The sequence below is a fragment of the Ostrinia nubilalis genome, chromosome 4 (genome assembly GCF_963855985.1).
Source record: "Ostrinia nubilalis chromosome 4, ilOstNubi1.1, whole genome shotgun sequence".
NCBI classification, from domain to species: domain Eukaryota; kingdom Metazoa; phylum Arthropoda; class Insecta; order Lepidoptera; family Crambidae; genus Ostrinia; species Ostrinia nubilalis.
In genome coordinates, this window is record NC_087091.1 from 5,241,848 (window position 1) to 5,269,165 (window position 27,318).

At 39.9% G+C, this 27,318-nt stretch overlaps 2 protein-coding genes across 2 annotated transcripts in view; one reads left to right on the top strand and one right to left on the bottom strand.

Moving 5' to 3' along the window:
* Positions 1-793: 793 nt before the first annotated feature.
* Positions 794-27,318, top strand: part of LOC135071343 (uncharacterized) — a 68,271-nt gene continuing 41,746 nt past the window's right edge. The window contains exons 1-2 of the mRNA XM_063965134.1: positions 794-893; positions 1,630-1,757. Of these exons, the coding sequence (XP_063821204.1) occupies positions 806-893; positions 1,630-1,757 (216 nt within the window). The 5' untranslated portion in view covers positions 794-805. The remainder of the gene's footprint in view (positions 894-1,629; positions 1,758-27,318) is intronic.
* Positions 2,116-25,502, bottom strand: LOC135071453 (uncharacterized). Its single transcript, XM_063965240.1, has 10 exons — positions 25,329-25,502; positions 11,164-11,279; positions 9,014-9,125; positions 5,402-5,499; positions 5,196-5,306; positions 4,726-4,935; positions 3,512-3,630; positions 3,323-3,425; positions 2,812-3,038; positions 2,116-2,459 (listed from the first exon to the last, which is right to left on the bottom strand). Exons 2-10 carry the CDS (start codon positions 11,269-11,271, stop codon positions 2,240-2,242), a joined length of 1,308 nt encoding a protein of 435 aa, XP_063821310.1. The 5' UTR covers positions 11,272-11,279; positions 25,329-25,502; the 3' UTR covers positions 2,116-2,239.

Genomic DNA, 27,318 nt, shown 5'->3' on the forward strand with positions numbered 1-27,318 from the left:
ACTCCCATAGTCACTTGGGCATTCTCCTTTGTAAAATCAGCATTTATAGTACCTAGCCTAGCCTAGCATACCTACTTGACTCAGATCGACTTCAGAAAAAAAAATCTTGACTGGTTCTCACCAACTTTTGATTTTGGGGAATGTTTGATAATATACTCAACATCAAATAAACCGCACCTTCCGCGACGCGAACTTTAACGATTTTCTTCTGACACAATCATGGTGCCCCAACAATATTGGTGTTATTTGAAAGCCCAATAAATATCATTAAAGAAAAACACATTTAATTTCTTAATAAATGATTAACATATACCATAAATGTGACTTGAAAAAATACCTCACTTTGGGCCCACCTATGGGATCAATTAGACCAATTTTTATGGTTATAAAACCAAATAATGATTTCACGTGTCCTCTTTAACAGATGGATAGCGATTAATCCCAACTTAACAGTTTTATAGCCATAAAAGTTGGCTCTAGCGTAACTACCTATTTTTTGAAGATATGACTCTGGATCCTTCTAGAGACACATTTTTGGGGTAAAAACCTTTCCTTTAATGAAATGAAGGCTAGAACTAGGCTTTCAAATGGTACCAATATTGGTGGGAAGTGGGGAAGCATTCGTTTGAAAATGCTTGTTGCAGGAGGTGCGATTTATTTGATGTCGAGTGTATTTAGGAATATTAATATAACATAAAGTGCTCTGTGATTATAACACTATATTCCATGCACTAACGCCAAAAAAGATAAAATGTCTATTTGACGTTTCACATGTCAACACACACAACAACTTTTTATTGTGAAAATGGCGACTACCGGGGTTGGTTTTCGGTGGTTAGATATATTAGAAAAGGAATTCGATAAAGCATGTGTCGAACTCGACACGTCTTTAAGTAAGTATAATTTTCAATGAGTCAGTTATTAATATACCATAACCGTAACCTTACTCTCCACTGATCATTTTTAGCTTGCACCAAGATTGACGATTTATTTCCTTTCAAATCAATCAAATCAAATTGTTTATCAATTGTTTATGTAATTTATCTATAGAAACGTTTATTCTAAAGCGAATTGCACACATTTATAAATATTAACAGCAGGAGAAGACCAGCCTTCTTCAAGCATACGATGATACATTATGTACCTTTATCATGTTTTAGCAATTTTATTGTTTCTATATTTCATTCTTTTGTTATTACTATGACTCAATTGATTATTATTTTGTAAGGAATTAACTACACTAAAGAAAGACACCTTAACGCCAATGTTTATTGAAATTTATATGACTAAATGATTATTAGTAATCCTTGGAGTACAAACTGTTAACGTTATTTACCGACATTTCTCCTATTAGTTAGTTAGTTTTGTAAGCTATCAAAGTAATTCAAGATAACTTGACTTTACAAGCGTTTTAGTTGAGTGCCAAAAACCAGACGGTTCAAATAATATGATGATTTTGGATATCAAGACTGTAAATCAATAAACCATGCTGAATATTGAATGTTCCAATTAGACTTTGTTCATTGGTTATTAACATGTTAAAAATTATTTAACTTTTATTAAATTTTCCCTGAGATAATATTAATATGAAATATAATTAATGTAATACAATATTATTAATAATTTCAGCGGATTTGGAGACGGAGGAGCCTGACATAGTGTTCTCAGCCCGGCAGAAGATAGCTACACTGAGCTCTTGCTTTGCACAACTCTCACACAAATCACTGACTATATTTCAGAATAGTGCCAAATTAGAGGTAAGTGTATAAGAATTTTACTTAAAATTAATGAACTTTGATTCTACCTATTTTCATTAATAGTATAATTTACCATACAATCTCCTGTATGGGTTGTGTGTCTTAAGTTATAATAAAATAAAGGTATACAGCTTTAACAATATAGGATGTTAGAAAAGATCACTTAACCTTGTATTATTTGACAACTTTTACTATTTAAAGCCCCAAATAATTAATTATATGGTCATGAAGATGACTGGTACTACATGAAATGGTTATTTAAATAATGTTAATGAACTTGTCAAATTTTAGGTTTTAGAAGTTAAAACGTTGTAATTAAAAATACTATGACTGGGAACTGGATAAATAAACACAGGGGTAAAATTTCAAAATACGGTTTTATATCAATTTATATCAAGTAATACTTAATTAATATAGTATTAAAACATTATAATACAGTTCTTATACAAATGACACATTTTCACATAAAAAAATTATAGTGGCTAGTTCCCTCGACTTGGACCGCGATCATATGGGTGTTTGTGGAGATGTCTTCGGTGTGGTGGCCGCTCCGTTGGGCTCTCTGTGCCCTTGTCCAAGCTTCTGCTGCTGAGAATCTTTTTATCCTCGTCCATCATGTCACCGCCGCCGCCATCGTCGTAAAAGCTGTACTCTGGGTCGTCATCCTCCCAATTAAATTCATCGTCATATTCTTGCTCACCTCTGTGAAAGAAAAACATTTATTCTTTGATTTCATTTTGGCTGATAAATGTAAGTCTATCTAAATCTTGCTAAGTATTTCATTGATTTCGCAAGGAGTAAATGTTGTTGTTGATAATTTAAGTCTATACTAATGTAGTTTACATTTGTAAAAACAATGTTCTTTAAGCTTGATTTCTGGGGCGAAATGTTTATTCATAAATCAATATCATCTGCTAAGGGGTGGGAGATGCAATCTGTAGAAAAGCAAGTATTTTCTAAAATGCCTATTCACTACTGCCTTGAAGGATCGGAGGTAGTTGGAACATTACTTAAAAATATAGCTTTTACCTTCATGTAAATATTTATCTCTTACTTGATGCTATTCAGCTTCAGCAGAAGTTGGTCTGCAGCAGCGGTGATGTTGGGCGCCGGCCCGTCGCCGTCGTCCTTGAGTCTCGTCTCAAGCCGTTGCAGGGCCGCGTCCGCGCGGTTCGTGAGGTCCACCAGTTTCTCCGTCAGCTGCTGAAGTTCAGTCTCTTTGAACGACGGCTTCGTTGAGTTGCGCATGATGGTCTCGAGGCGGCGACAGGTGGAATCGCTCTGGAAAGAACGTGTATTTGCAAATAGGTGTCTAGTTGCGGAATAGTCCTTTTAGGTTTTATCTCTGAATTCCGCAAATTAAGGATTGACTCAGAATTCAAAGTATGCTAAATATTGAAGGATGTTTTAGTAGGTTCCTATATTTTGAAACCCTTCTCAGGAAAATAATTTTGATACACTTAGATGATTAATCAGCTTATCTTTGTATCATTCTGGAAGAATGTCTTTGAATGACGCACCATTTAACTATCGCTTAAAAAGCTTTGACTTGACTAAAGACGTACCTGTACATTATTACGGGCAGAATTTAGCAATTTAGTCACTTTCGTGTCGTGGTTCTTTATAGTGACTTGAATGTTTTGAAGTTCATGGAATGTTGACGCAGTCCTGAAACAGTTATTAGGTATTAGTATTCCATAATATCAATTAAACCAATTTTTTAAAATTGGTTTATGTATGAAAAAAAAACATACTTATTTATTAGTGTGTCGATCAATTTTCCCAAAACATCGGCGACTTGATTGGGATCGTCAAGTTGTACTCGTTGGCAAGAATCGACGTAACGCTTTTGGGCATCCAATAATACGTTCATCTGAAATGCAAAAAAGAAATGTTATTTTCAACAGGTATCAGGTCCTTTACGCCTAGCCGTTGTAAAGGCCTATTCAGACCTAAGCGGTATTCGCTACCGTCTGCGGCAGAGAAAACCCAGTGGGTATGCGGTAATAATACTGTTCAGACCTAAGCGGTATTCGCTACCGTCTGCGGCAGAGAAAACACTGTAGCCGCGGTACTTGATACTAAATACCTGAGTGAAACCTGCGTGGTTATGTACCTTTACCCACAGCGGCAGCGAATATCGCTCAGGTCGCTCTAGCCGCGATACTTGATACTAAATACCTGAGCGAAACCCGCGCGGTATGTACCTCTACCCACAGCGGCAGCGAATATCGCTCAGGTTTGAATAGGCCTTAACTCTTACATTCCTATTTACACTACAAAAGTTCCCCTAAAGAAGTTTCTTCGAAACCTAGCATAGCAACAATTTTGATGGTGCGAGAGTTCGAGGACCATCCCAAAGTTTGCACTGTAAAGTGTGAAAAGAAGGTTGCACCGCTTTACAAGGGAGCGCCGAGGGGCAAATAGGTGAACATCAAGCCTCCTGAAGCCGTCTAGCCAACGAAGTGTAGGCCAAATCCTCCATATTAGAGAGAGACCCTCTCCTGGTGCTCCTGTAGTGGAGTCCAATTGACTGAAACATGACATTACCTTAGCATCGATTTTGTTGCTGTTGTCGTTGATCTGCCTCGCGAGGCCGGTATCGAGGGAGGCGAAGCGCACGTGTCCCTGGCGCCTGATCAAACTTGCGCAGTCCATCGCTGAGCTAAATACTCAACTAGTGATGTTACCTTAACATCAATCTTGTTGGTGTTGTCGTTGATCTGCCTCGCGAGACCGGTATCGAGGGGAGCGAAGCGCGCGTGTCCCTGGCGCCTGATCAAATTGCGCAGCCCATCAGCGAGCTAAATACTCAACTAGTGATGTTACCTTAGCATCAATCTTGTTGGTGTTGTCGTTGATCTGCCTCGCGAGGCCGGTATCGAGGGGGGCGAAGCGCGCGTGTCCCTGGTGCCTGATCAACTTGCGCAGCCCATCGGCGAGCTAAATACTCAACTAGTGATGTTACCTTAGCATCAATCTTGTTCGTGTTGTCGTTGATCTGCCTCGCGAGGCCGGTATCGAGGGGGGCAAAGCGCGCGTGTCCTTGGCGCCGGGCCAGTGCTCGCAGCCCGTCGGCCAGCTCGCGCCGCGTCACGTTCACCAGCGAGAGCCCGTCCCTCATCAGCGACTCTAGCACCAGGCCGCGGTGCCACGTGTCCGCATACGCGCCGTTAACCTGAAATTTATACAACACAAATAAATCGCTTGAATCATAGACCTAGTCGATGAACAAAACTTGATAGAGTAAAATTAAAATGTCTAATAGGGATTTTGCAACCGATGGTTATCAAGTGCGCAGGCATAAAGTGCGATATTTTTTGCTACAAGAACCACAATTTACAATTTTTTGTGGAACAGAACAAAGAAAGAGTCTTAAACAGAGCCTTAGCAGGAAAAACAGCTCAAAACAAAAATTGTTTATTTTCCGCAAATTACCTTGTCTAAAAGACGTCGATGTAAATCGATTTGACTCGTCAGATTCTGCGCCAACTCCACCAGACTCGTCTGAGTGCGTTCTAATTTGTCACTGCTCTCCTTAATTGATGTCTGTAAAGAAAAACATAGTATTATGCAGCTTTATTTTATCTGTTTTTTGTTGATAGCGAGATGTTTTTGATATAAAATCTACGTAGGTATATTACCTGTACACTCGTTTGGAGCATATGCAAGCGATGTTCCAATCGCTCTGCAGCTAACTGTGCCCTCTCCAGCTTCAGAGATAGAGCCGTCTCTACTCGATCTGAAACGTAAACGATTCGATTATTACCATTTCCTATTCGTTTTCAATTACTCATAAAAGGGCTGTGGTTAATGTAGGCAAACTAGACGTCCGATATAAGCGGATCTTTTAACCAATTGATTAAACGTTGCTCTTGTTTGGTCAATTGCGGGTGATGTTGGAGCAATATTGCGAAAGTTAGACTAACGTGTACATTCTAAAATAGGATATGACACAATAAGATTATGCTCTATGAGTCATTTGTTCGGTGAATATGCCATAAAATACCATTTAATAGACAGAGTTTGCAGCGGCTATTAATTTTTAAGATAAGAAATAATAATGTTCCTTTAGTTAGAGGTTAGAGTATATGCCCCATAGGGCACGAGATCATAAAATGTTTGTTAAACTATGAAACCCTAAAAGTTTTCTTTTGAACTCACATGTGAGATACCTATAGGAAACGCAATGTTAAATCCTCAAAAAAATTATGTGTTTTCGTCGTAAGCTCAGGGCCGGATCGTGAGTTTGTGGGGCCCTGGGCTGAAACTACTTGGGGGCCTATCTTAGTACTCAACTAATAGCCATGCCAAAAAACTGTTTCTATAATGATATTATTATTCTTATACATACAGTGTGAGTCACGATAAAGTGCACATATATTGACCTACACTCGACAGGAAATAAATCGCACCACCCGCGACGCGAACTTTAAAGATTTTCTTTTGACACAATAATGGTGCCCCAACAATATTGGTTTTATTTGAAAGCCCAATAAATATCCTTAAAGAAAAACACATTTAATTTCTTAATAAAAAACATATACCATAAATGTGACTTGAAAAAAGACCTCACTTTGGGCTCACCTCTGGGATCAATTAGACCAAATTTTATGGTTATAAAACCAAATAATGATCACACGTGTCCTCTTTAACAGATGGATAGCGATTAATCCCAACTTAACAGTTTTATAGCCACAAAAGTTGGCTCAAGCGTAACTATCTATTTTTTGAAGAAGTGACTCTGGATTAGAGATGAAACGGATAGTGGTTTGGCCGGATACCGGATACCGGATATCCGGCCAGCTGCTAGGCCGGATAGCCGGATATCCGGCGGCCGGATAGTTGGCCCATTGTCTCGTTGCATGTCGTGACGAGTATAGCGCCGCACAGGTGCTTTGAACGCGATCAGTGGGTCTATTAGTAGACTAGACTATAGTCCAGTAGAATTAGCTTTTAAATCGGAAATAATTCCTACAAAAGATTTTATTGCTTTAATGGCTTCATTGGTTGCCCATTAAGACTCTCCTAAGTTTTCGACTTCGACGGAGTTGTGCTTAAGTGGTGGGGGCCCCCGAAAGGGGCACTTTTTCGGTTTTCCAGTTATACCGCGTAAAGGACTTACCCTATCGAAAAGTGGTCTTCCTGACGGTTGAAGGGCATTGAATCCTGCATTAAATAAGACCAAATTCATATGTTTTGAACAAACCGTTCTCGTGCAAATGTTCGGCAAAGTAGAAAATATGTGTATAATTAATGACCCTCTCCACGTCCAATGGCTCGTTACCCGCAGGTTTCCAAGTCTTGAAAAGGAGCGCCTCAACCAGTGTAACCCTATCAAGCATACGAGCTGGATTCGCCGATCCTTGTTCGTCCCAGCCGTTCCTTAACTGCGGTTGCTGCACCTCTTCCTGGCACTCACCTGAACGACTCTGTGTTACCTACTGTGGCTGCCCCTCTTCCTTGTATCCTCCTGCACGACTACGTTGCCTAGCCGTATGCCTGGTCTAAGGTTTGACGCCAAAAATCAAAAACAACAAGTTCATATTAAAACGCTGAAGAGTTTTTTGATTGTTTGTTTGAACGCGCTAATCTCAAGAATTACTAGTTTGATTGAAATAATAATTTTTGTGTTGAATAGCTCATAAATTGAGGAAGGCTATAGGATATATACAATCACTCTACGACTAATAGAGCCGAAGCAGTAAAGAAAAATGTTGCAAGCACGGAAAATAGTATTTAAACTATTTTCACGCGTGCGAAGTTGATTTTGTGGCGTCGAACCTTGGACCAGGCATACGGCTAGGCAACGTAGTCGTGCAGGAGGCTGCAAGGAAGAGGGACAGCCACAGTAGGTAACACAGGGTCATTCAGGAGAGTGCAAGGAAGAGGTGCACCAACCGCAGTTAAGGAACGGCTGGGACGCACAAGGATAGGCGCATCAAGCTCGTAAGCCTTGATAGGGTTACACTGGTTGAGGTGGCCCTTTTCATGACGTGGAAGCCTGTGGGTAACAAGCCATTGGACGTGGAGAGGGTCATTAATTATACGTATATTTTCTACTTTTCCGAACTTTAGCGCGGGAACGGTTTGTCCAAAACATTTGAATTTGGTCTTATTCAATGCAGGATTAAGTGCCCTTCAACCGTCATGAAGACCACTTTTCGATAGGGTAAGTCCTTTACGCGGTATAACCGGAAAACCGAAAAAACGCCCCTTTCGGGGGCCCCCACCACTTAAGCACAACTCCGTCGAAGTCGAAAACTTAGGAGAGTCTTAATGGGCAACCAATGAAGCCATTAAAGCAAAAAAATCTTTTGTAGGAATTATTTCCGATTTAATCAATTTTTGTGTTTAATTCTACTGGCCTATAGTCAGTCACACTTTTCGAAAATCGAATCCGTCCGAATAGAATATCAGATTTTGCCACTTGTCTAAGGAGCAGATCAATTTAATTTCGGTTGCAATAGTGAGTGTGTGACTGAATAGCGAAAATTTAATTAGTTGCATAATATCATCAGACCATTAGTGACAAAAAAAAAACGCCTATTTTATGTATTCGTCATTAGAGTGAATAGCCCAGAAAAATAAATTGGTTTTGAAAGGCCTTAATATGGTTTTTTTTGTAACTTTTTGTACTTTAAATAAATTATATATTTAAATTTAATTTAAATTATATATTATATTTAAATAAATAATACAAAATTATAGGCAAATAATAAAAAATGTATCATTTTTTATTATTTGCCTATAAATTTAATAAAAAATGTATCATTTTTTATTATTTGTTGCCATTTTCTGAGTATTTTATGTATTTTTTTAGTATCGCCTGTTATTTAGCATTATTACTGTTTTTATTTTATCAGGATATACCTCTTAGTTTAAAAATTATTACGTTTTCTTTACAAGAAGTAATTGGAAGAAAAGAAATTTAAAAAAAATCTCAAAAATTTAGTATGTAATTTTTAATCAATATTTTCTTATGACGTTGTAAAAATATCGTCCACGTAAACCGACATTACAGACATCTTTTTTTTTTTTTTTTTTTTCAAATTATTGCCTACTTTTTAGCGGGATCTGGGGGCCCCTTGTAACCCCGGGGCCCTGGGCTGCAGCCCAATCAGCCCATAGGTAGATCCGGCCCTGCGTAAGCTACACCGGTTTGCCTTGCCTTGTCTTCCTTAAGACATGCAAAACATTACTTTCAGGGTCATCTTTACAAGAGATAAATGCAATTACAAAGTCACATTTCGTACCAAGTTTGTCCTGAATGACGTCGAGGCGCCGCGCCTGCTTGACTTGCGCTGCACTGACAGCGTCCAGTACCCGCAGTCGCTCGTCGATGCTCGCCAGGACCCCGCTCAAGTCCTGAAAACAATCAAATTACATCATTATCTTCAGGTCATTTAGTCTCCATTAGTTAGACACCCCGCAAACTACAGGCTGATAGTTTGGTCGGGCTGATAATAATCAGTGTGAAGCCGAACGTCCACCGCCGGCTAAACTAAGTTAGTTTAGCCATTAGTTTAGTTAGGCCTCTCGCTCCCTCTCCGCCGCTTTTTTCTGCGACATGATCTCCTCGCAGAAGTGGAGCACCGCATGCCATGCATCTGGGCTCTCTAGCATTCGAGGCAGGATGGCCCGTAAGGAGAGATCTTGTCCTACTTGTTCCACGAGGATTTCGCGCTCTGCCACCCACGCTGGGCACACTTCGAGTGTGTGCTGCGCGGAATCCTCAATGCCCTCTCGACAATGCCAGCAGTTGGCACTTTGCTCCCGTCCTATCCGAAATAGATAGTCGCCGAAACAGCCGTGGCCAGTTAGCAGTTGGGTCGCTCTATAAGAGAGACGACTGTGTTGCCGCCGTACCCACTCCTCCAACACCGGATATATGGCGCATATGGTACGACGGCCAGCTTTGCTCTGGGCCAGACGGCGCTTCCATGTCTCTATGTCGACATCTTCATGTCTCGTCCTCTGTGCCTCGACCTCTCTAGGTGCTGGTCGCTGATCCTGAGCTCTTTGGTCTCCTCGCCACTGAAAAACTGCGGCGAGGACCAGAGAGTCAAGATCCCAGGGTAGGGTTCCGGTTAAGGCCAGGGCTGCGTCGGTCGAAATGGTGCGGTAGACTCGCACCACTCTTGTTGCCATGAGCCGTTGGACAGCCAGGAGCCTTTTGGCGTTATCTCCAGGAAGGGCGTCAAACCACACAGGGGCCCCGTAAAGGGCCATGGAGCGGACGACGCCCATATATATAACTTCCGGCACAATCTGTCTGGGCCTCCCGTGTTGGGGAGCAAGCGACTAAGAGCACCTGCGGTTTTCACCAACTTCGGCACAAGGTTCTTAAAATGTGCCTGAAATCCCCAGCGGCTGTCTAGTGTCAAACCAAGGTACCGCATTGAACGGCCCACGGGTACAGCTAAGAGGAACTAACTTAGCTGGGTTAACTCGACGTTCTAGCACAAACTGACCATCACTAACGCAGTTTTAGCTTATTTATTGGTGGACGGACAACGTAGTTCTAGTTTAGCCGGCGGTGGACGTTCGGCTTGAACATTGTATAGAACTTTGAAGTCCGCAGTCCGCACCTTACACCGATTCACCGATTCCTCATACAAATTGGAAGCTGACCAAACTATCGGCCGATTAAAAGTCTGTAATCTGCGGGGAGTCTTGTCGTGCAGGAGCACGTCGCTCTTTAATTTACGAGATGCTAATGGAGGATTTGGCCAGACGGGTTGGGGAAGCAAATTAAATACCATTAAATAAACAATTACACGCGCGGGCGCAACTGCCGACCGGCGGCATGATGAATTGTTAACCAAACGGAAATGTTCCTTGTTTGTTTCACTTTGCTGTACAGTTAGTTGGAATATCTTTACTAAATATGGAAATATGAAATGAGTACAACATATTATATTTACATAAGTAATTTAGTTCTTTTGTTTTAAATGTAAAGGTTTTTGACCAATTTTTTCCTTATACATTTTAACCTATGGTGGTTTGATGACTCCAATGACTTATCCTTAACCTTGATATAGAAGAATGTACACGCTGCTAATGGGTGCATTCGTTTCGGGGATTTTTTAAAGTTTAGATACAGATCGGATAACGATGAAGGTTAATCCGTCCATTAGTTCGTTAGTTATGACTTTCGTATTGACAAAAAAAAAAAGACAAATACAAATTACTGCAAGAACAAAACTACCTTAAAATACAGAGGTGTGACAGAGGGACGAGGAGGTTTCATCACGAATTTCTTATCCTTCAGCAATAGAGCCTCAAATCGAGCGGAGAGCGCTACCTTTCAGAAAATCCCAGAAAAACGATCCTGGTTCCAAGAGTGGATGAAGAAGGTGTAAAGTTAATGATTTAAAGATGCCAAAGCCAAAATAATAGTTACCTTTTGGTTGACTATGGTCTTGGCGTACAGACGCAGGTTTTGAGGCTCGGCGGGCGAGGTGCGCGCCAAGCAGAGGCACGCGAGCGCCGCCACAGTCGCGCTTAACATCGCCTCGTCTGGAACATGCAATCAATCTTTTTTACATTTCAATTTTATACTTATGTCACGAGTGAGCTCACCACAATAGTCGAGCCGCGGCGAGGACCGAACCCGCGTTCCCCGAATCACGAGTCGGCTAGTCCGACCCCTTCACCGTTCTGCTATCGTGGCTTAAACTACTACTAAGTTTAAAATTAAAAAAATCCGACGACTTTGTAACACGTTAACCTGGCAGACCTAGTTTTAAGGCTGGGGATGCCCATCCCTTGAGCACCGATGAAAGCTCTGAATCTAAAGCTGAACTGTTTGTTCATAGACCTAGTTTTAAGATTGATGCCATCCCTTGAGCAACGCAGAAAGTACTAAACGGAAAGCTTTACTGCTTGTTCTCATAAATTTTATCGTAGAGCTTTTTATCCAATCGTTGTGTACGACTGACTTCGGTTTTGAATTTTTTAAATTTAAGATTTTGATCTAATGTTAAGAAAATACATAGATAAGTGAAACATATGCTGTAACATAATTGTTGTACTTTTCTTATCTATTCGTGGAAGTCATGTAAATTATGTCAAGTTTAATTATCTTTCAGCGTTGACTGATAAGGAAAGGAAAACTTGTTCACCACATTTCCACTAAAATCTCAGTAAAATTTGTGAAGTGGAATTCCTCTGGTCTGTTAAATGTGCGTTTTGTACGAGCGGTTGTATGAATGGGCATTATGATGCAAAGCGTTTACACCTCCGCAAGTCGTGCATTAATGTAATCTGTTGTTATTACTGCCTTCCTTTGTCTGCCAGCACAGTTCTTGGCTAAACAAACACGGTGGGACGTCTCGCGTGCCGGGTTATTGATATGAGGCAGGAGGCTTTGCTTTATGCGGTAATCGTTAAAATTCTTATTTCGTTAATAATTTTAGTTCTCTTTCTCTTACCACTTCATTAACTCTTCCCGTGCGTAAGTTTAACTTTTAACTAACGTCTTTGCCATTTCGGTACAAAATTATAGCATTACTAGCTGACTTTCATCACAATTCATCTAGAAGTATGTATGCTAACACGCATTTGTCATCTCTTTCATCGATTTTATAAAATGTTTTAAAAAGTTTAATTTACATATTTAAAACAAACATTTGACCAAAGCTCTCCATTAAGATTCTGGTAATCTGGTCGTCTTTATTGTTTTTTATTGCGGCTGATGGCATTGTTATCTACATCAACGAGGCCGTAAATAAAATAAACATCGCGCGCGGCACCGAGGGAATGCACACGCAATTTTTACTGCATATCAGTCTGCTCCCATTTGCAACGGGGATCCGACACGCTGCTGTCTGCACCGTATATTGGACAGCAATTATAAATAACGTTTTTAATCTTATGATATCATCTTGTGCAGTTATTACCACTCAAGACAGTGTTGAAGAAAGTGCCAATAAGTAAAACCGATGCTAACGGAACTTTAAAGTACACAAATAAGGTCACCGGGTGAGGACACCTCAGTACAAATATTAAAATAAAGAGAATTCAAATATTAAAAGTTGGGAATGTGCAGCATACATTGACGTAAGAAGCTTCTGATTTTGTTTTTCATTCAAAATAAGATTAACGAAAGTGGAATCAACGAAGTACCTAGAACTGTCCAGTTGGTTAAAACCAGTTGCCTCCCACAAATCTTTGCACTTGCTGTGAAATACTTGAATCATAAATAGGCGTCAGGGATAATCAGGTTATGAAATCGTGTTCGACAATTCTCATATCAATTACAATATTTGTTTTGAAAGGTGTAATTATAATTTTGACGCGTGAAAGGTGCTTTTGTTCGCGCTCGCGCATGATCATTCGCGGCGCGATGACATGCATTGTTTATTTCACCGATCAACGGCAGGTGTGCCGTCTCGTCCTGTTTATGTGCATCTATTTATTTGCATTCCGTTGCCGTTCGTGGACCCCGGGATTATCATTGTCTACCAACGCCCACGCCCGAGGGGTCAGCCTCGTCAGACTTTGACGTTTACATGATTACATAACCCCGCTTGCTATTATTATGACTATATTTTTGGAAATTGTATTGCTAAGACTTGAAGAAAGAAGAGAATCGACGAGGTCTAATCTAATCTAATTCTACTTCACTATGAAGATTACTAGTATTGGTAATTTCAGGTTCTTCAATTCAACTTGTAAACACAAGCAAATTGCGTATCATTGGCATGCTTTCAAAGTTCTAATTATAGGCCAGTAGAATTAAACACAAAAATTGATTAAATCGGAAATAATTCCTACAAAAGATTTTTTTGCTTTAATGGCTTCATTGGTTGCCCATTAAGACTCTCCTAAGTTTTCGACTTCGACGGAGTTGTGCTTAAGTGGTGGGGGCCCCCGAAAGGGGCGTTTTTTCGGTTTTCCGGTTATACCGCGTAAAGGACTTACCCTATCGAAAAGTGGTCTTCATGACGGTTGAAGGGCACTTAATCCTGCATTGAATAAGACCAAATTCAAATGTTTTGGATAAACCGTTCCCGCGCTAAAGTTCGGAAAAGTAGAAAATATACGTATAATTAATGACCCTCTCCACGTCCAATGGCTTGTTACCCACAGGCTTCCAAGTCTTGAAAAGGGCCACCTCAACCAGTGTAACCCTATCAAGGCTTACGAGCTTGATGCGCCTATCCTTGTGCGTCTCAGCCGTTCCTTAACTGCGGTTGGTGCACCTCTTCCTTGCACTCTCCTGAACGACCCTGTGTTACTTACTGTGGCTGTCCCTCTTCCTTGCAGCCTCCTGCACGACTACGTTGCCTAGCCGTATGCCGGGTCCAAGGTTCGACGCCACAAAATCAACTTCGCACGCGTGAAAATAGTTTAAATACTATTTTCCGTGCTTGCAACATTTTTCTTTACTGCTTCGGCTCTATTAGTCGTAGAGTGATTGTATATATCCTATAGCCTTCCTCAATTTATGAGCTATTCAACACAAACATTATTATTTCAATCAAACTAGTAATTCTTGAGATTAGCGCGTTCAAACAAACAATCAAAAAACTCTTCAGCGTTTTAATATGAACTTGTTGTTGTTGATTTTTGGCGTCAAACCTTAGACCAGGCATACGGCTAGGCAACGTAGTCGTGCAGGAGGATACAAGGAAGAGGGGCAGCCACAGTAGGTAACACAGAGTCGTTCAGGTGAGTGCCAGGAAGAGGTGCAGCAACCGCAGTTAAGGAACGGCTGGGACGAACAAGGATCGGCGAATCCAGCTCGTATGCCTTGATAGGGTTACACTGGTTGAGGCGCTCCTTTTCAAGACTTGGAAGCCTGCGGGTAACGAGCCATTGGACGTGGAGAGGGTCATTAATTATACACATATTTTCTACTTTGCCGAACATTTGCACGAGAACGGTTTGTTCAAAACATATGAATTTGGTCTTATTTAATGCAGAATTAAATGCCCTTCAACCATCAGGAAGACCACTTTTCGATAGGGTAAGTCCTTTACGCGGTATAACTGGAAAACCGAAAAAGCGCCCCTTTCGGGGGCCCCCACCACTTAAGCACAACTCCGTCGAAGTCGAAAACTTAGGAGAGTCTTAATGGGCAACCAATGAAGCCATTAAAGCAATAAAATCTTTTGTAGGAATTATTTCCGATTTAAAAGCTAATTCTACTGGACTATTAACGCAGCATCCAAAGAGGAAAGGATGCAATTAGATACAGTATTGACAGTAGGTCAATGTATTAAAAGTGACGGTTATTAGACCCCGATTGCATGTGGTAAGAAATGTATTGATGGTGTGGGCAGCCGGTAGACAGTCGTCACGTCACGTAGCCGCGCTCCTTTCGGTGCCTGGGAGCATTCGTCACGGCCCCTCCGCCAGGGAGATTGTATCTGATAATTGACGTTCGATTCCGACTACCAAGCGCTTGCCAGACTAGACGATGATTTAACACTGATCATTGACAGCTAAATAATCATGATCAATGAATGATAGCGCCTTAATGAGACGAAATCAAAAGGCGCCCCACATACTTATAAATCTAAAAAGAAAACACTCCTTAATTCAAGACGCCTCTCTTTACTGGGCCTCGTTGAATATGTCGAGACAACTCGTAAAGAAATATTGTTAAGTGCAGTTCAATTGACGGAACCCCTCATTAATTTTTTGTTCCTGTTACATACCTGGAGGCAATCGAAAATTCGGAAAGGGAAAATAATGGACGTTCCTGTGGTGCATTGACCTTCGTGAATGCAATTCGTGCATTGCAGATTGCAATAAATGTGCAAGTACGATATATGACATTTTGGTGTCACTGAATATTGATGTATTGTGAGTAGAAAGTCATCGCGCTGACTTAGATTTCCTGTGGCGAATACAGCGGAGCTTGTCAAAGTTCAGTGGAGCTGGAACGGAGCCAAAGCGGCTACAGAGCGCTCACTTCCAGGTGCTAAAACACACTTTCATTGCTCTTATTGGAACACAAACGTTCTAATGAAACCTAATTAACGTCTAGACGCGGAGTTTATAATTTTGCGTCTATTTATCGCTGTAATCCCAGCTGGACATTTCCCGGATCAAGTTTCAAAACAAGTTAATGTTCCTTATAGTCCTAGAGATTTTTATGAGACAGCTAGAGATGATTAAAGCAAAACATAGGAATTGGGTTTTTTGTTCCTAGGTTTCTTATCCTTTGTCAGATATTACCACGAATTCTTTAATTATCTTTACTTACAAAAACATGTAAGTTCTTTACCTTTTTCGGTTTTTCTAAATCTAAGCTGCTTCATTGAAGCAATTTATTTCAACAGTAGTCGGTGCGGCGTAGTAACGGTGAACATTAATCTGATTTTTTCTTGCCGAGTCATGCGGCTTCCGTTGTTAAATTAAAATGTAGGGAAGGAAGATGTCCTATTATTTTTTTTCTAATGCATCTCGGAGATTCTTACATGTACACAAAATGAAAAGGAAAGACCACCCGAGATCACTGCCCGTCTTAAGTTTATTTTTAATTCTCTCCACAGTCGTCTGATTTATTAAATGCACCACGATAGTGACGAGGCTGTACAATGACTACACGAATACTAGTTTGTAACTCCTCATGCACAAAAGTCACACCAGTCGCGTAACAAGATATCATAATCCGTGTTGAATGGTTTACCCACCACTCCGTCGGGCTAATGTCGTAGATCTTAATAAAGATAAATAGCGGATCATGTCATGTACTAGTTAAATCCTTTTCTCGTTCAGCATGGTATGCCCTTCGATATCCAATTCGTAGCGATGACGTCGGAAGGAGGTCAGTGAGACATCTCTATGGCTGGGTATGCTATCGATTGAATGAAAGTGGAGTCAATAAATAACCATTTCCATGTCAACAGATTTAGGCCATGGATTTTACTTGGCTAATTCGTTTAAGACTTAGTATTCATCAGACAACAACGCCCGAGGAATTTAGTCGTAGATGTTTATTGTGTCAGTCACCACGATCTGCTGGGCGCGGGGGCATGTCCCGCCAACTTTACCTCTGCGCGACTACGCGAGCTTCGTGGAATGTCGTCGGGTAGCTGATTATAAATTTGCCTTTATGTTGCAATTCCATGACTCACCAGTTTTAAAATTTTCTCTTTACAATTCAAGTTTTTTAATGCAAAAAGCCGCCCTTAATTACTTCTCCAGCCGTTTTAAAATTACTTCGTCATTGATGAATTCGACTTGAAGGTAAAAAATTAATATTGTAAATTACAGATTGAAGGGACTGCATAATTAGCTTTTGTGTTTCGAGACAGGCCTTTCCGGTCACCAGGTATCATCAGTACCAGCCCACTTCCAAAATATGACGTACTTGACATGTGTGTCTGCCACCATCACTCCCACAACGGAGCTTGTTAATCCACTTGATGACATGTATTTACGTTAAAGACTTGTGGGTGATATGATGTAAGCGAACTGTCTAAACTGTCTTCTCTTGATGAACAAACAGTAACTTTTGTGTCTGTTGCCATATTACAGTTTAATACTACTTACTACTAGTTGCAGTATCAATTTCTACAAACTATCTTCATGTTATTAATAGTGGTTGATGGTATGTTCTTGTACGTCTGTTATCAGTTCGCGTCACTTCATCGTTTGTCCTCCTTTCAGAAGTTTTGCTTCTGTTGAATCATGTTTGTCTGTGCATAGTTTTAACGTTTCGTGTCAATGTTGCCTCATCGCCGTCGCCTGTTATCGTAACACCAATGGATATTCTGGAATGGATATTGAAAGAAGTGAGCCTCAGGTGAGTATCTTGGGTGTTTTGTTCAAACAATGGTATGTGGTAAAGGTCCTTGAACTGGCTAGTGTCAACTTCTTCACCCAAGTGGGTTACCGCGGCGCGCGCGCAGACGGCGCGGCGACCACTCGCCCGGACCGGCTGCCAATTAATTGGTATCAGCCACTAAGTTGATAGATTTAACCTATTCGGAATTTTGCGAGTGCCACTAGCCAAACTCTACCTACAGCATTCCATACTCTATGCATAGGGTTGTAGATAACTTTTTACCGCTTAGTGAAGTTAAAGCTCTAAAATGTTTTCTAATCGCCTAGAAAAAATATTAATAAGTTATGTCGAACTTAACCAGTAAACAAAAACAGGTGATTGAAAATCGACCCTTAGTTATAGAAGTTATAGATGACAAGTACAATAATCTAAGAATAAATTTAATCAAAGCAATACGACGAAGACTTGTGGATGTCTCTACTCTAGGTTTATCTATTAGTCGTAAATAACAGTAAGAAATTAGGTTATAGCCCATATTATTCATTGCGTTCTCTAAGCGATTTATGTTATGAATTTATTAGGTTCTGAGGTTAGTTGTTATTATTTTGCCAGTGGTTATAGTTTTCTATTTTACCGTACATTTTATGCTTGTCATTATGGATTTGTTATTATTGCAGGGTTGCAAAGTTCACGATCATAACATTTTTTAGATAAATGCTGCAAAATTCTATTCTATTCTAAAAATCTTTGGAGTCGTTTTATACGTATTGACGGATTTGTTTAGAGTTCGACGTTCGCGAAAATGTGATGAGAAAGAGACTTTGAATCAGCAGTAAGACTTAAATCTATCTATTTACGTATGTCCGTTATCAGGTCATCGTAGTACGCGTTCTGCTTAGTTTGAAGTTACAATTATGGTAAAATCGTTTAAATCACCGAAGATACTTATGTAATTGTTGTTGCGTGAACGTGCTGCTACCGTTTAAACGTTCAACTTTTTTATGAGGTTTGATATCGATCCTATATCGGCTATGGACTGCGTAACTGTGGGATTTACGGTCATAAATGAAAGTGGTCTCAGATTTAATGGATCCCAAAAACGTCAGAATATTGCGTGATTCCCCCGTAGGCAGCTTGTAAATTATTATTTAATACCAAATCTATTAAAGGTAATAATATATTTCTTTCAATTGTTTGATACCGTGTAGATAGAAAAACAACCTACAAAGTATTTTATAATGGCACTTCACTGTTCACTCCGATTACACATTTATCTCCTTTTATTAGTTTCTTTGAAGCGAACTTTCGTATCTGAAATTACTTAAAAATCTTCATAATTAATTCGAATCGTGAGTACGGTTATCTCGTTTTGATTATAATATACCAAATGGAATTGTTTGCTTTGGAGCAATTAAAATAATTATGATGATGAAATCAGAAACACGTATAAGCTTATCTCTAGTAGAAATAGCAGTGTCCCGAAGCCTGTGGGTGGTTGCACCTCGCATTGTGCAATGTTGGGAGACTACTGCGTGTACAGGATGTGCTAAAAGTAGACAAGTCCACATGAAAATTAAAGTAGAGCAGTAAGATTGAAAAGAAAACAGAAGAGTTAAGAAAATTTTATAGTGAAACGTGAATGTATGTTTATGTTCATAAGCCACAATAGTTAATGTTTCTGACGACTTTAGAGACACCAGTTAGATAGAGAAACTGCTGAATAATAAACACGAATAATACTTTCCTATAGTCATCGCGGTATTCCTGGTACGTCAATGGTTTCTGCCTTTGGACTTCCGCTTGTCAAGTTGCAGTTGTCACTACTTTTGGCATGAGGCAGCCTGTATGTGCGCCGCTCTAATCTGGGACCTCGTGCGGGCCCGGCACACGCGTGCCTCCGAACCAGATAAAATCAGCCGAGATAATGTCTATTGCTTAATGAAATTCGATTTTCAAACCGGATCAATATCGCTTTGTTATAGATGAGCTCCGCTTGCTTAGCGACTCGCGGCGACACCTTTCTGAGTGAAAACCTCCTTTCGCACCTGTAATGACAGTAAACAATGTCTTTCTAGATAATTTTACGTGCGTAATTTTTATTTAACGTTCCTAAGAAACTCCGTATGATATCATCGGTTACTTTATTACCAAGCGACATAATAAATGTTTAGAAAGGAGACTGATTCATAGTTGTGGTATACCCGAGGCGCGACTCCGGCATGTCAAGGGGGTCAACCTCAACACAGCCAGGTTCAATGTCTTCGCGTTAATGCATTGTGTCGCTACAAAACTTTTAAACAATACAACGTAAATGGTTGGAAAATAGATAATGTGCCGCAGAGTTAAGTGCTCCCGTTGGGGAAGGAATGCATTCGACAGACGGTCCGCATCGAGGAAGGGTTTTTCGAATAATCCGATTTGGTGCGTATTTGTTTATCTTAAAATATTTGGAAGCTCGGCCTCGCTCACCTCTGCCATCGGTGGGGTCGTTATAATGTCTTGCAAATGTTAGCGAACCGGCTCCGGAATCACATTATTAGCATGGCGATGATTCGCTCTGAATTTACATTAGGCGAAGTTGTCACGACCGACATGTAGAGCGCTATAATTTGCGCTCCATATTCAAATGACGACCGCACCGAGGTCTCCGGCTGACTTATATTGATGATGATGATGTCTATGCAAAGGTGACTGGAGGTGAAGATCACACACAATCAGTACCATACACGTGCAAATAATCTTCTCTATTTTTAGTTGATTTATTAATCATCCTATTTGTTACATTAGCAGTGTAACTAGTGATTTTAGAGTTCCAACTGCGAATAAAATATCCGGTTTATTATAACTGTCGTAGTTTTGCGTAAAATTATTTAAAATTAACTGTCCAGTATTTAGCACCAAATTATAATAAATTGCCAAACTGGTTAATGTGATACAGATTCAGAGTTATCAAAGCGAGTGGCCAAATGATGTGGCAATTAGGTATCACAGAACTTGAACTGTTTTAGTCCAGGTTTATTAATGTATAATCCTATACAGGGTGGAAACGATAAGTGATCTCACTCGATTATTTCTAAACTATACAAGGTATTGAAAAACTGGTTACTGATTCTGAAAGTGCTTCACGAGCTCTTTCAAATGGTACCAATAATAGGTTGCAGAATAAACTGGAACTATCCGAAAATTCAATGTTTCCAGCTTCCATACTAAATGTATGCCAACCACACAATATTAGAAGTGTCATTTTTTTTTGTTAAATAATAAACTTAAAAAGTCGGTTAAATAAACTCGTAACTTGCATCTTATTTGAAATTATTTGTGGTAAACATAAGTTTTAGGCTTTACTTGCTATAATATTATCAAGAGATGAGTGCCATGACTGTGATAGTACTAAATGTATGGAAGATGGAAACATTGAATTTTTGGATAGATCCAATTTATTTTGTAAGCTATTGTTGATACCGTTGGATAGAGCTCGTGAAGCACTTTTAGGATCAGTAACTAGTTTTGCGATATCTTGTGTAGTTTTTAATATTATGTAACTTTACCAAATGTATGGAAGCTGGAAACATTGAATTTTCGGATAGTTCCAGTTTATTCTGTAACCTATTATTAGTACTGTTTGAAAGAACTCGTCAAGTACTTTCAAGATCAGTAACCAGTTTTTCGATATCTTGTATAGTTTACAAATAATCGAGTGAGATCACTTATCGTTTCCACCCTGTATACCGATCAAATTAGTCGTCGTGGTGCACGACGATTTGTCTAGGGATGGTAGGAAGGCTCGAGCAGATGTTATCGGTCTTACTTATGTAAAAGTGACCACCGAAAGCTGGTGAACGTTAATTAAGCATTCCTTTGTGCCAGTCTGTGCAAACTTGTGTATGCTGAGAAAACAATTCATACAAATATCGATTTTCCATGTTTCAAAAGTTACGAAATGAAGCGTTTACTTTCTCTCGCGTCGCAGCAACTGATACGCGCGTTAGTATGGAGGTTAAGAAAACAAAGTTACATCTTCACTCAGATATAGGATGCTAAGCCCTATAATAGTGTCATAATCCATAAATAATCGTCGCCATATTCAAGTTTCTAATCCAAACGATGGTAAGCTAAATAAATTTCGTTTGGCAACTGGTTTTGCAACGTTCACTCGACGCTTTGGTGTGGCGAATGTTTATTTGTTCTTGAAATATCACACAGAATAAGCATTTTACATAAATTCAAGGGTAATAATAAAGAACGTCTACCTAATAATATTTACATATTCCATGAAACGTTTCCACGCAGGTCTTATTCTTTCACGGTGGGAACTTTTGTTTCTCGACAAAAGAAGAGTCGTGTCTGCTTTAGCAAGTACGGCGTCAATGTTTGACCTTGCGTTGGAAGTGCGTTATCCTATGATCTGTGGTATTATGTCTCGTGCATCCCACCAGACGCGACTGGCGTTTGTTTGTACAGCGCAAATACAACGCACTTGTGGCACCCGGGAGCACCACCACCGTGTTATTTACTCGCGTTGACACGCATACCTCCCGATTTAATAGCGGACCCTAATGGCGCGTGCCTTAAAACGACCACACCGCTACCGTACAGTTTAAACTGTACGGTAGCGGTGCTGCAGCTTAGGATAGGTTATGTAATGTTTACATATTTTTATTGACGCTTCGCACTGTTCCCACATGATCTGTATGTGGCATTACGATGCACATATGTAGGTATTAAGAAAATTCTGCCTGTTAAATTATTATTTTTATTTTCCTTACAATTATATTGCTCTACCATTACAGCCAGGATAATAAGTCTTACATCCTTTATTTGCTTAAAACACAATTTACAGGCGAGAAAGTCCATTGCAGTCTCAGGACCAGACGCGGACATATTTGCGTATGCACAAAATTTATGGCCGTTAATTATAATCGTACGCTGGATAATTGAATTTGCTTTACGAACCGAACACGGTTTTGCTTTTATGAAAGGAAGTATCTTCGTAAGAGCTGTTACTAAATAACGAAATTTAAGCTTGTGGGATCCACCTAGTTAATTACATTCATCGAGGCTCTAGCTAGAGCTAACAGTCTTGTGACTGACAATTTCGCTCTTTATTGGCACTATTCGATATCTATTACTTTTTATTTGGGTTGCATTTGATGAAGTTTAGTAATAGACGAGCCTCACCCAAAATCTATCAAGGCGAGCCCTCAATCAAGAGCCTCTATGTGCGCTTGCGCATACCCGCCAGATTAATAACACGTAATAACAATTTTATTACAGCGGCAAGCAATATATTACGTACGTTTAATTAACTATAGAAAAGCACTTACGATATGCGTACACGGTTTTCCTTCAATCGTTTCCTTGACCGGTATGAAATCATCGTTGGCGAGTTATCGAGTGTTTGCTCTCATATTGCCCTTCACTGATTGCTTCCCACGTCGTTATGCAATGATAGGGCCCGCGGCTGCGAGTGGCTCCAGGAGCCACAGGCGATGGCCACCGGCAATTAGCGCCGGCCGTGCCCGCTCGGGTGATTATGATATCCAGCGCGGGCTGCGCTTCGCCTGTTAAGTAATGTCGGCCCACTAATGCTATGATTTATGCCGCCGTCACACTAGTTCGTTCACATTTGCTCGCCTTTAAGTGTTCTAATAATCGCCCTTGGACTCGCGAGGTCCTTTAATGCTAATGTCACATTAACAAGTTAATGGTGTTGCGCCTGGAGCGTCTTATCCATCAGAGTAAACGCTACTAATAAGTAGTCTTCTGGTAAGAAGTGTTCTGGTTACAGGGCGCGAAGTGTCATGTTTGTTCTTATCTTCCAGATCATAGGATAGAGTCAGGCGAGCTTGTCACATTACCCTAATTGTCAAGTTTATTGTAAAACATGAACATTACTCGATATTAACAAATGATTTATTATTTCAACAGCAACAACTCCGGGTATAGATGCCCATCACAATAAACATTATTGTCTCCAACGGGATTCGAACCCGCTTCCGCAGCTGGCTTTACTTACAAGACAGACAACTTGATAAAAATAGGAAGTCCTAATTAGATCAGAATTTAATTATACGTTTTTCCTTTATGTATATGTATATTGCAAATTACTACGTATATACAAATATATTCGTACGAGTTATGTGATAAATTATCGAATTACATGGTGTCATTTTAATCTGGAAGGTTCAAACATTAAACCTAAAACTGGAAATACCGACGACATGTTATTTAACATTTTACTTGGTAAACTGCCGGTGTAGTTTTTCATAGTTTAATCGTAATTCAAGCCTTGCTATGCGCTACGTTGTATTCGTGTAACTTGGCGTCGCAGGCGCAGCTATGTGTGCCGATATCACACTTACAGTTACATCAAAAAAGATATTTATGATCTCTCGATCAGTGTACAGGTGCACTAAATCACCACAACATGGACTATCGATTGAGTATGTAAAATTATGTGTGTAGGTATTTTTATAGTCATAACTTCCAATTTACAATTCATAGCTTAACGTGACGTTTAATAAGTTTGTACAATTGAACCTGAATGTTTAGAAACTTTATAGTTTTTTCAAAGTGCATTAAAATTCATGAAAATAAACCTAAATTTATTATTTACTACTTAGTCTATGCCCCCGGCTTTGCTTGCGTGGTTTTTGGCCTGTCATAGAAAGATCTTGACGCGCGTCCCGCGATTAATAATGCGGTCGTAAAATCGAAGCTATTCTGAAACACCCATTTCTTACCAAATGCATAAATATGAAATTTAATATCTTTGACTTGGGAAATGATGAGTTCCTCATACAAACTTTGATCTCACCCCCATTATGTTTTGTTTTTCCACTTATGATATCTGTACCCTTATTATCCAATAATTCCATCAATGTATTAAATTCATTGAGTGAGAGAGAAGTAATGAAAGGTTTGAAAAATTAAAAGATTGAATAAATAAAATATTAGCTTATCCAATAATTATGTTAATCGAATTGTGCGTAATTTATACTGACTACTTATACAAATTTTTTTTTTCAACATAAACATTATCGCAGTAGTGTTTACGGCCGGCTGTGTAACGTAAATAAAACCCTGTATGAATGAAATGCGGGCAGAACTATTTCTTTGCATTCTATGTAAAAAGTAGATGCGCGTGCATTTACGTATGATTAGCCTTTTTGGTCCACCTTCCGTGGATGAAGTATACAGGCAATGTGCACTGGCTAATGAGTTGTTCTGGAAAATGTGCTCTGATATTTTCTGATTCTTCTTTTAAGTAACCAGGCAACATCCTTGATGTTCTACCTTGTAATTTTATTTCAATGACCAAATATGTACTTATACCTAAGCCGGTCGTACGCAATTACTCAGAAGCTTTTCAAAATAGCTTTTAGTAGTGTAATTACAGTAAGAAGCAATATATTTCTGCGCAGTATTTCGACATACGAGATGTCTAAAGCAACTTTGCGGGTTGCTATAATGTTTGATGAGGTTTGGCATGCGTCCTCTATGCAATCGGATGAGTTTATTGCAGTTCTCTTACATTTTATTGCTTTGCTCTATCTGCACTAATTACCTACTCTTGCCTAGATTAGCATAATTTTCGTAATGACTGTCATAAATATTTTACATCCTTCATTAAACTGCTGTACAAGCTGAAAGATTTATGAAAATTTCAATACTGTAACTGGCACTTTACGACCACTTTAGTTGGATATCTCAAGAATCCAAAAGACAATTTCGGAATTCGCAACGGCGGATATTGCGGCTGCAATCAAAACATGCGGTAGTGTGATAAGCAGATAAAACATTGCGCAGATCGCGCTACCTACCGGCTAGGGTTGATCCAGCGATGCGCAGACGCTAACTCAATTTTGACGGTATCACAATATTCACACAGGTCATATCACATTAGTGTTGGTAATTCGTAAGCGGTCGCGCGTGTCCCGGCGCGGCGAGCACTGCGCGAGCGTGAGCAGGTGCGCGCGCCGCAGCATCCGCAGCGGCTCTGCGCCACGCCCCGTGCGGCGTGCGTGCGCGCACCTCCCCGCCCGCCCGACCTCTGAAGCCTTCCAGCGTTTTCAGCAGTTTTCCACCCGAACTTTTTTACCAATAAAATTATCAAACTTTAATCCGACGTAAAATCGTCAAATTCCACGTGAGAATGTCATTTCACTAGCGCTCCGTTTCGCTAGTTTTCACTAATTAGCCGTAAATAAAGCTTCACTGTAAACTGAACTTTCTCAGACGTGCGAGGAAAAGTAAAGCAAGATGTGCTGAACCGCTGCATTAGACGCGTGAGAAAGTTCGCCGTCCGTAGCTCGTAAATCGTGTATTGGACGCTACTAAATGAATCCCTTGATTAGATGCTAATTAAGAAAGAAGACGTGCTTTGTGGTAAAAGTTATTTTATGGTGAAATAATGTCGCATACATATAGCGTGCACGGTAGCTTATAGACGATATAATCACTTGTCCCGTTCGCTTGCATCACGTCGTAAATTTAAAGTTCCCAATCATCATTGATCATCGTAATCAGTATCGGCTATGTTTGTTAGTGCTGCTTTCAGTTACATAAATGTACTTTCACCTTCATCAGTAGTGCATCTTGAAAATTTGATTACATCCATTAGTTCAAGTGTTAGTTTTATAAACCTATTAATTTGTCAATTAGGTATGTAACGTTCACATTAATTTGTCGGTACATTTTATATCTCTAGTTTTGACGTGTTTGTCATTTGTAAACGTTAAGGCTTTGTGCAAATATAAAGTTTGTCTACTTCATTCCGTTATGTGCTTAAAGTGGTGAGTTGAAAGACTCCTCGAGATATTCATATCGCTAGAAATCTTAACATTTGTTTGCTTAATAAATAAGTAAATACTGGTTGGTAGTAATATATTATCTTTTCTTAAAATAGCATTAAAAGGAAGCACTGAAAATTACCGTTGACTTGAAGTCCTTGATGAGTTTTAAAAAAGGGCTGGTGCATGTTTATTTATGCGTATCAATTAGCCAATCACAATTTTCGATTATCTACACGTATGAACCGTGACCGTCCACAGGCGTTCCGCAGAGGCAGCAGCCCGGTCGCCGACAGGTTTTGTAGGTTTACCTTACGCGCCTGCCCCTGAGGGAGCGCGTACGGGTGGCCAAAGATAGACATTTTGCCCAATAGCCATTTGCATTTTGTCATCTTTATTTAGACTTAATTGCGGTTGTGTCATATGAAACAGTATGGAATAATTGGTAGTGTTCCTAGACTTCCCTTGGACCCATGTTTGACTCTATGATCTTGAAGTGCATTGCACTGGTGTTGAGGCGCTCGCCACTTCTGCAATCTCGTGATGACTCACAATAAATATATTCACCGGTTCTATTATTAACATAACTATTTCGGAAACCTGACGTTCTGCTTTGCTTTGGTTTACTTGACATCCTTAGTTTAAATTAGTGGGTAACCATATCAGGACGCGTGCAGCCAATCAATTTGAAAGGCGAGACGGTGGCTCTTCGCAATGTAATAATTTATGGGCATGTCAGAAACTCATCTCACGTCAAATGTTTGCATGGAGCGCGACCGATAATAAATCAATTTACATCGAGCGGGTGTAGTTGGCTAGCGGTCATCGCCACGCACTTGTTCCTCATTGGTGCTCCATATCGCGAATTTCTTCAATGGCACGATCGCACTGTGATTTATAAGTCACGCTCTAGAAAGCTCGTGCTGTAAGCCTTACTATCCCGAGTAAGTTCCATACCGACTCACTTATGTCCGAGAGTTATAGTTTTATTGACAACTGTGCTTTATTAATTGCCTTCAGC

Coding starts and splice junctions, on each gene's coding strand:
- LOC135071453 (XM_063965240.1), bottom strand. CDS start 11,271: ATGTTAAGCGCGACTGTGGCGGCGCTCGCGTGCCTCTGCTTGGCGCGC. Junction 4,936..5,195: donor ATCGACGTCTTTTAGACAAG/GTAATTTGCGGA, acceptor TATAAATTTCAG/GTTAACGGCGCGTATGCGGA. Junction 3,426..3,511: donor ATCGACACACTAATAAATAA/GTATGTTTTTTT, acceptor TAACTGTTTCAG/GACTGCGTCAACATTCCATG.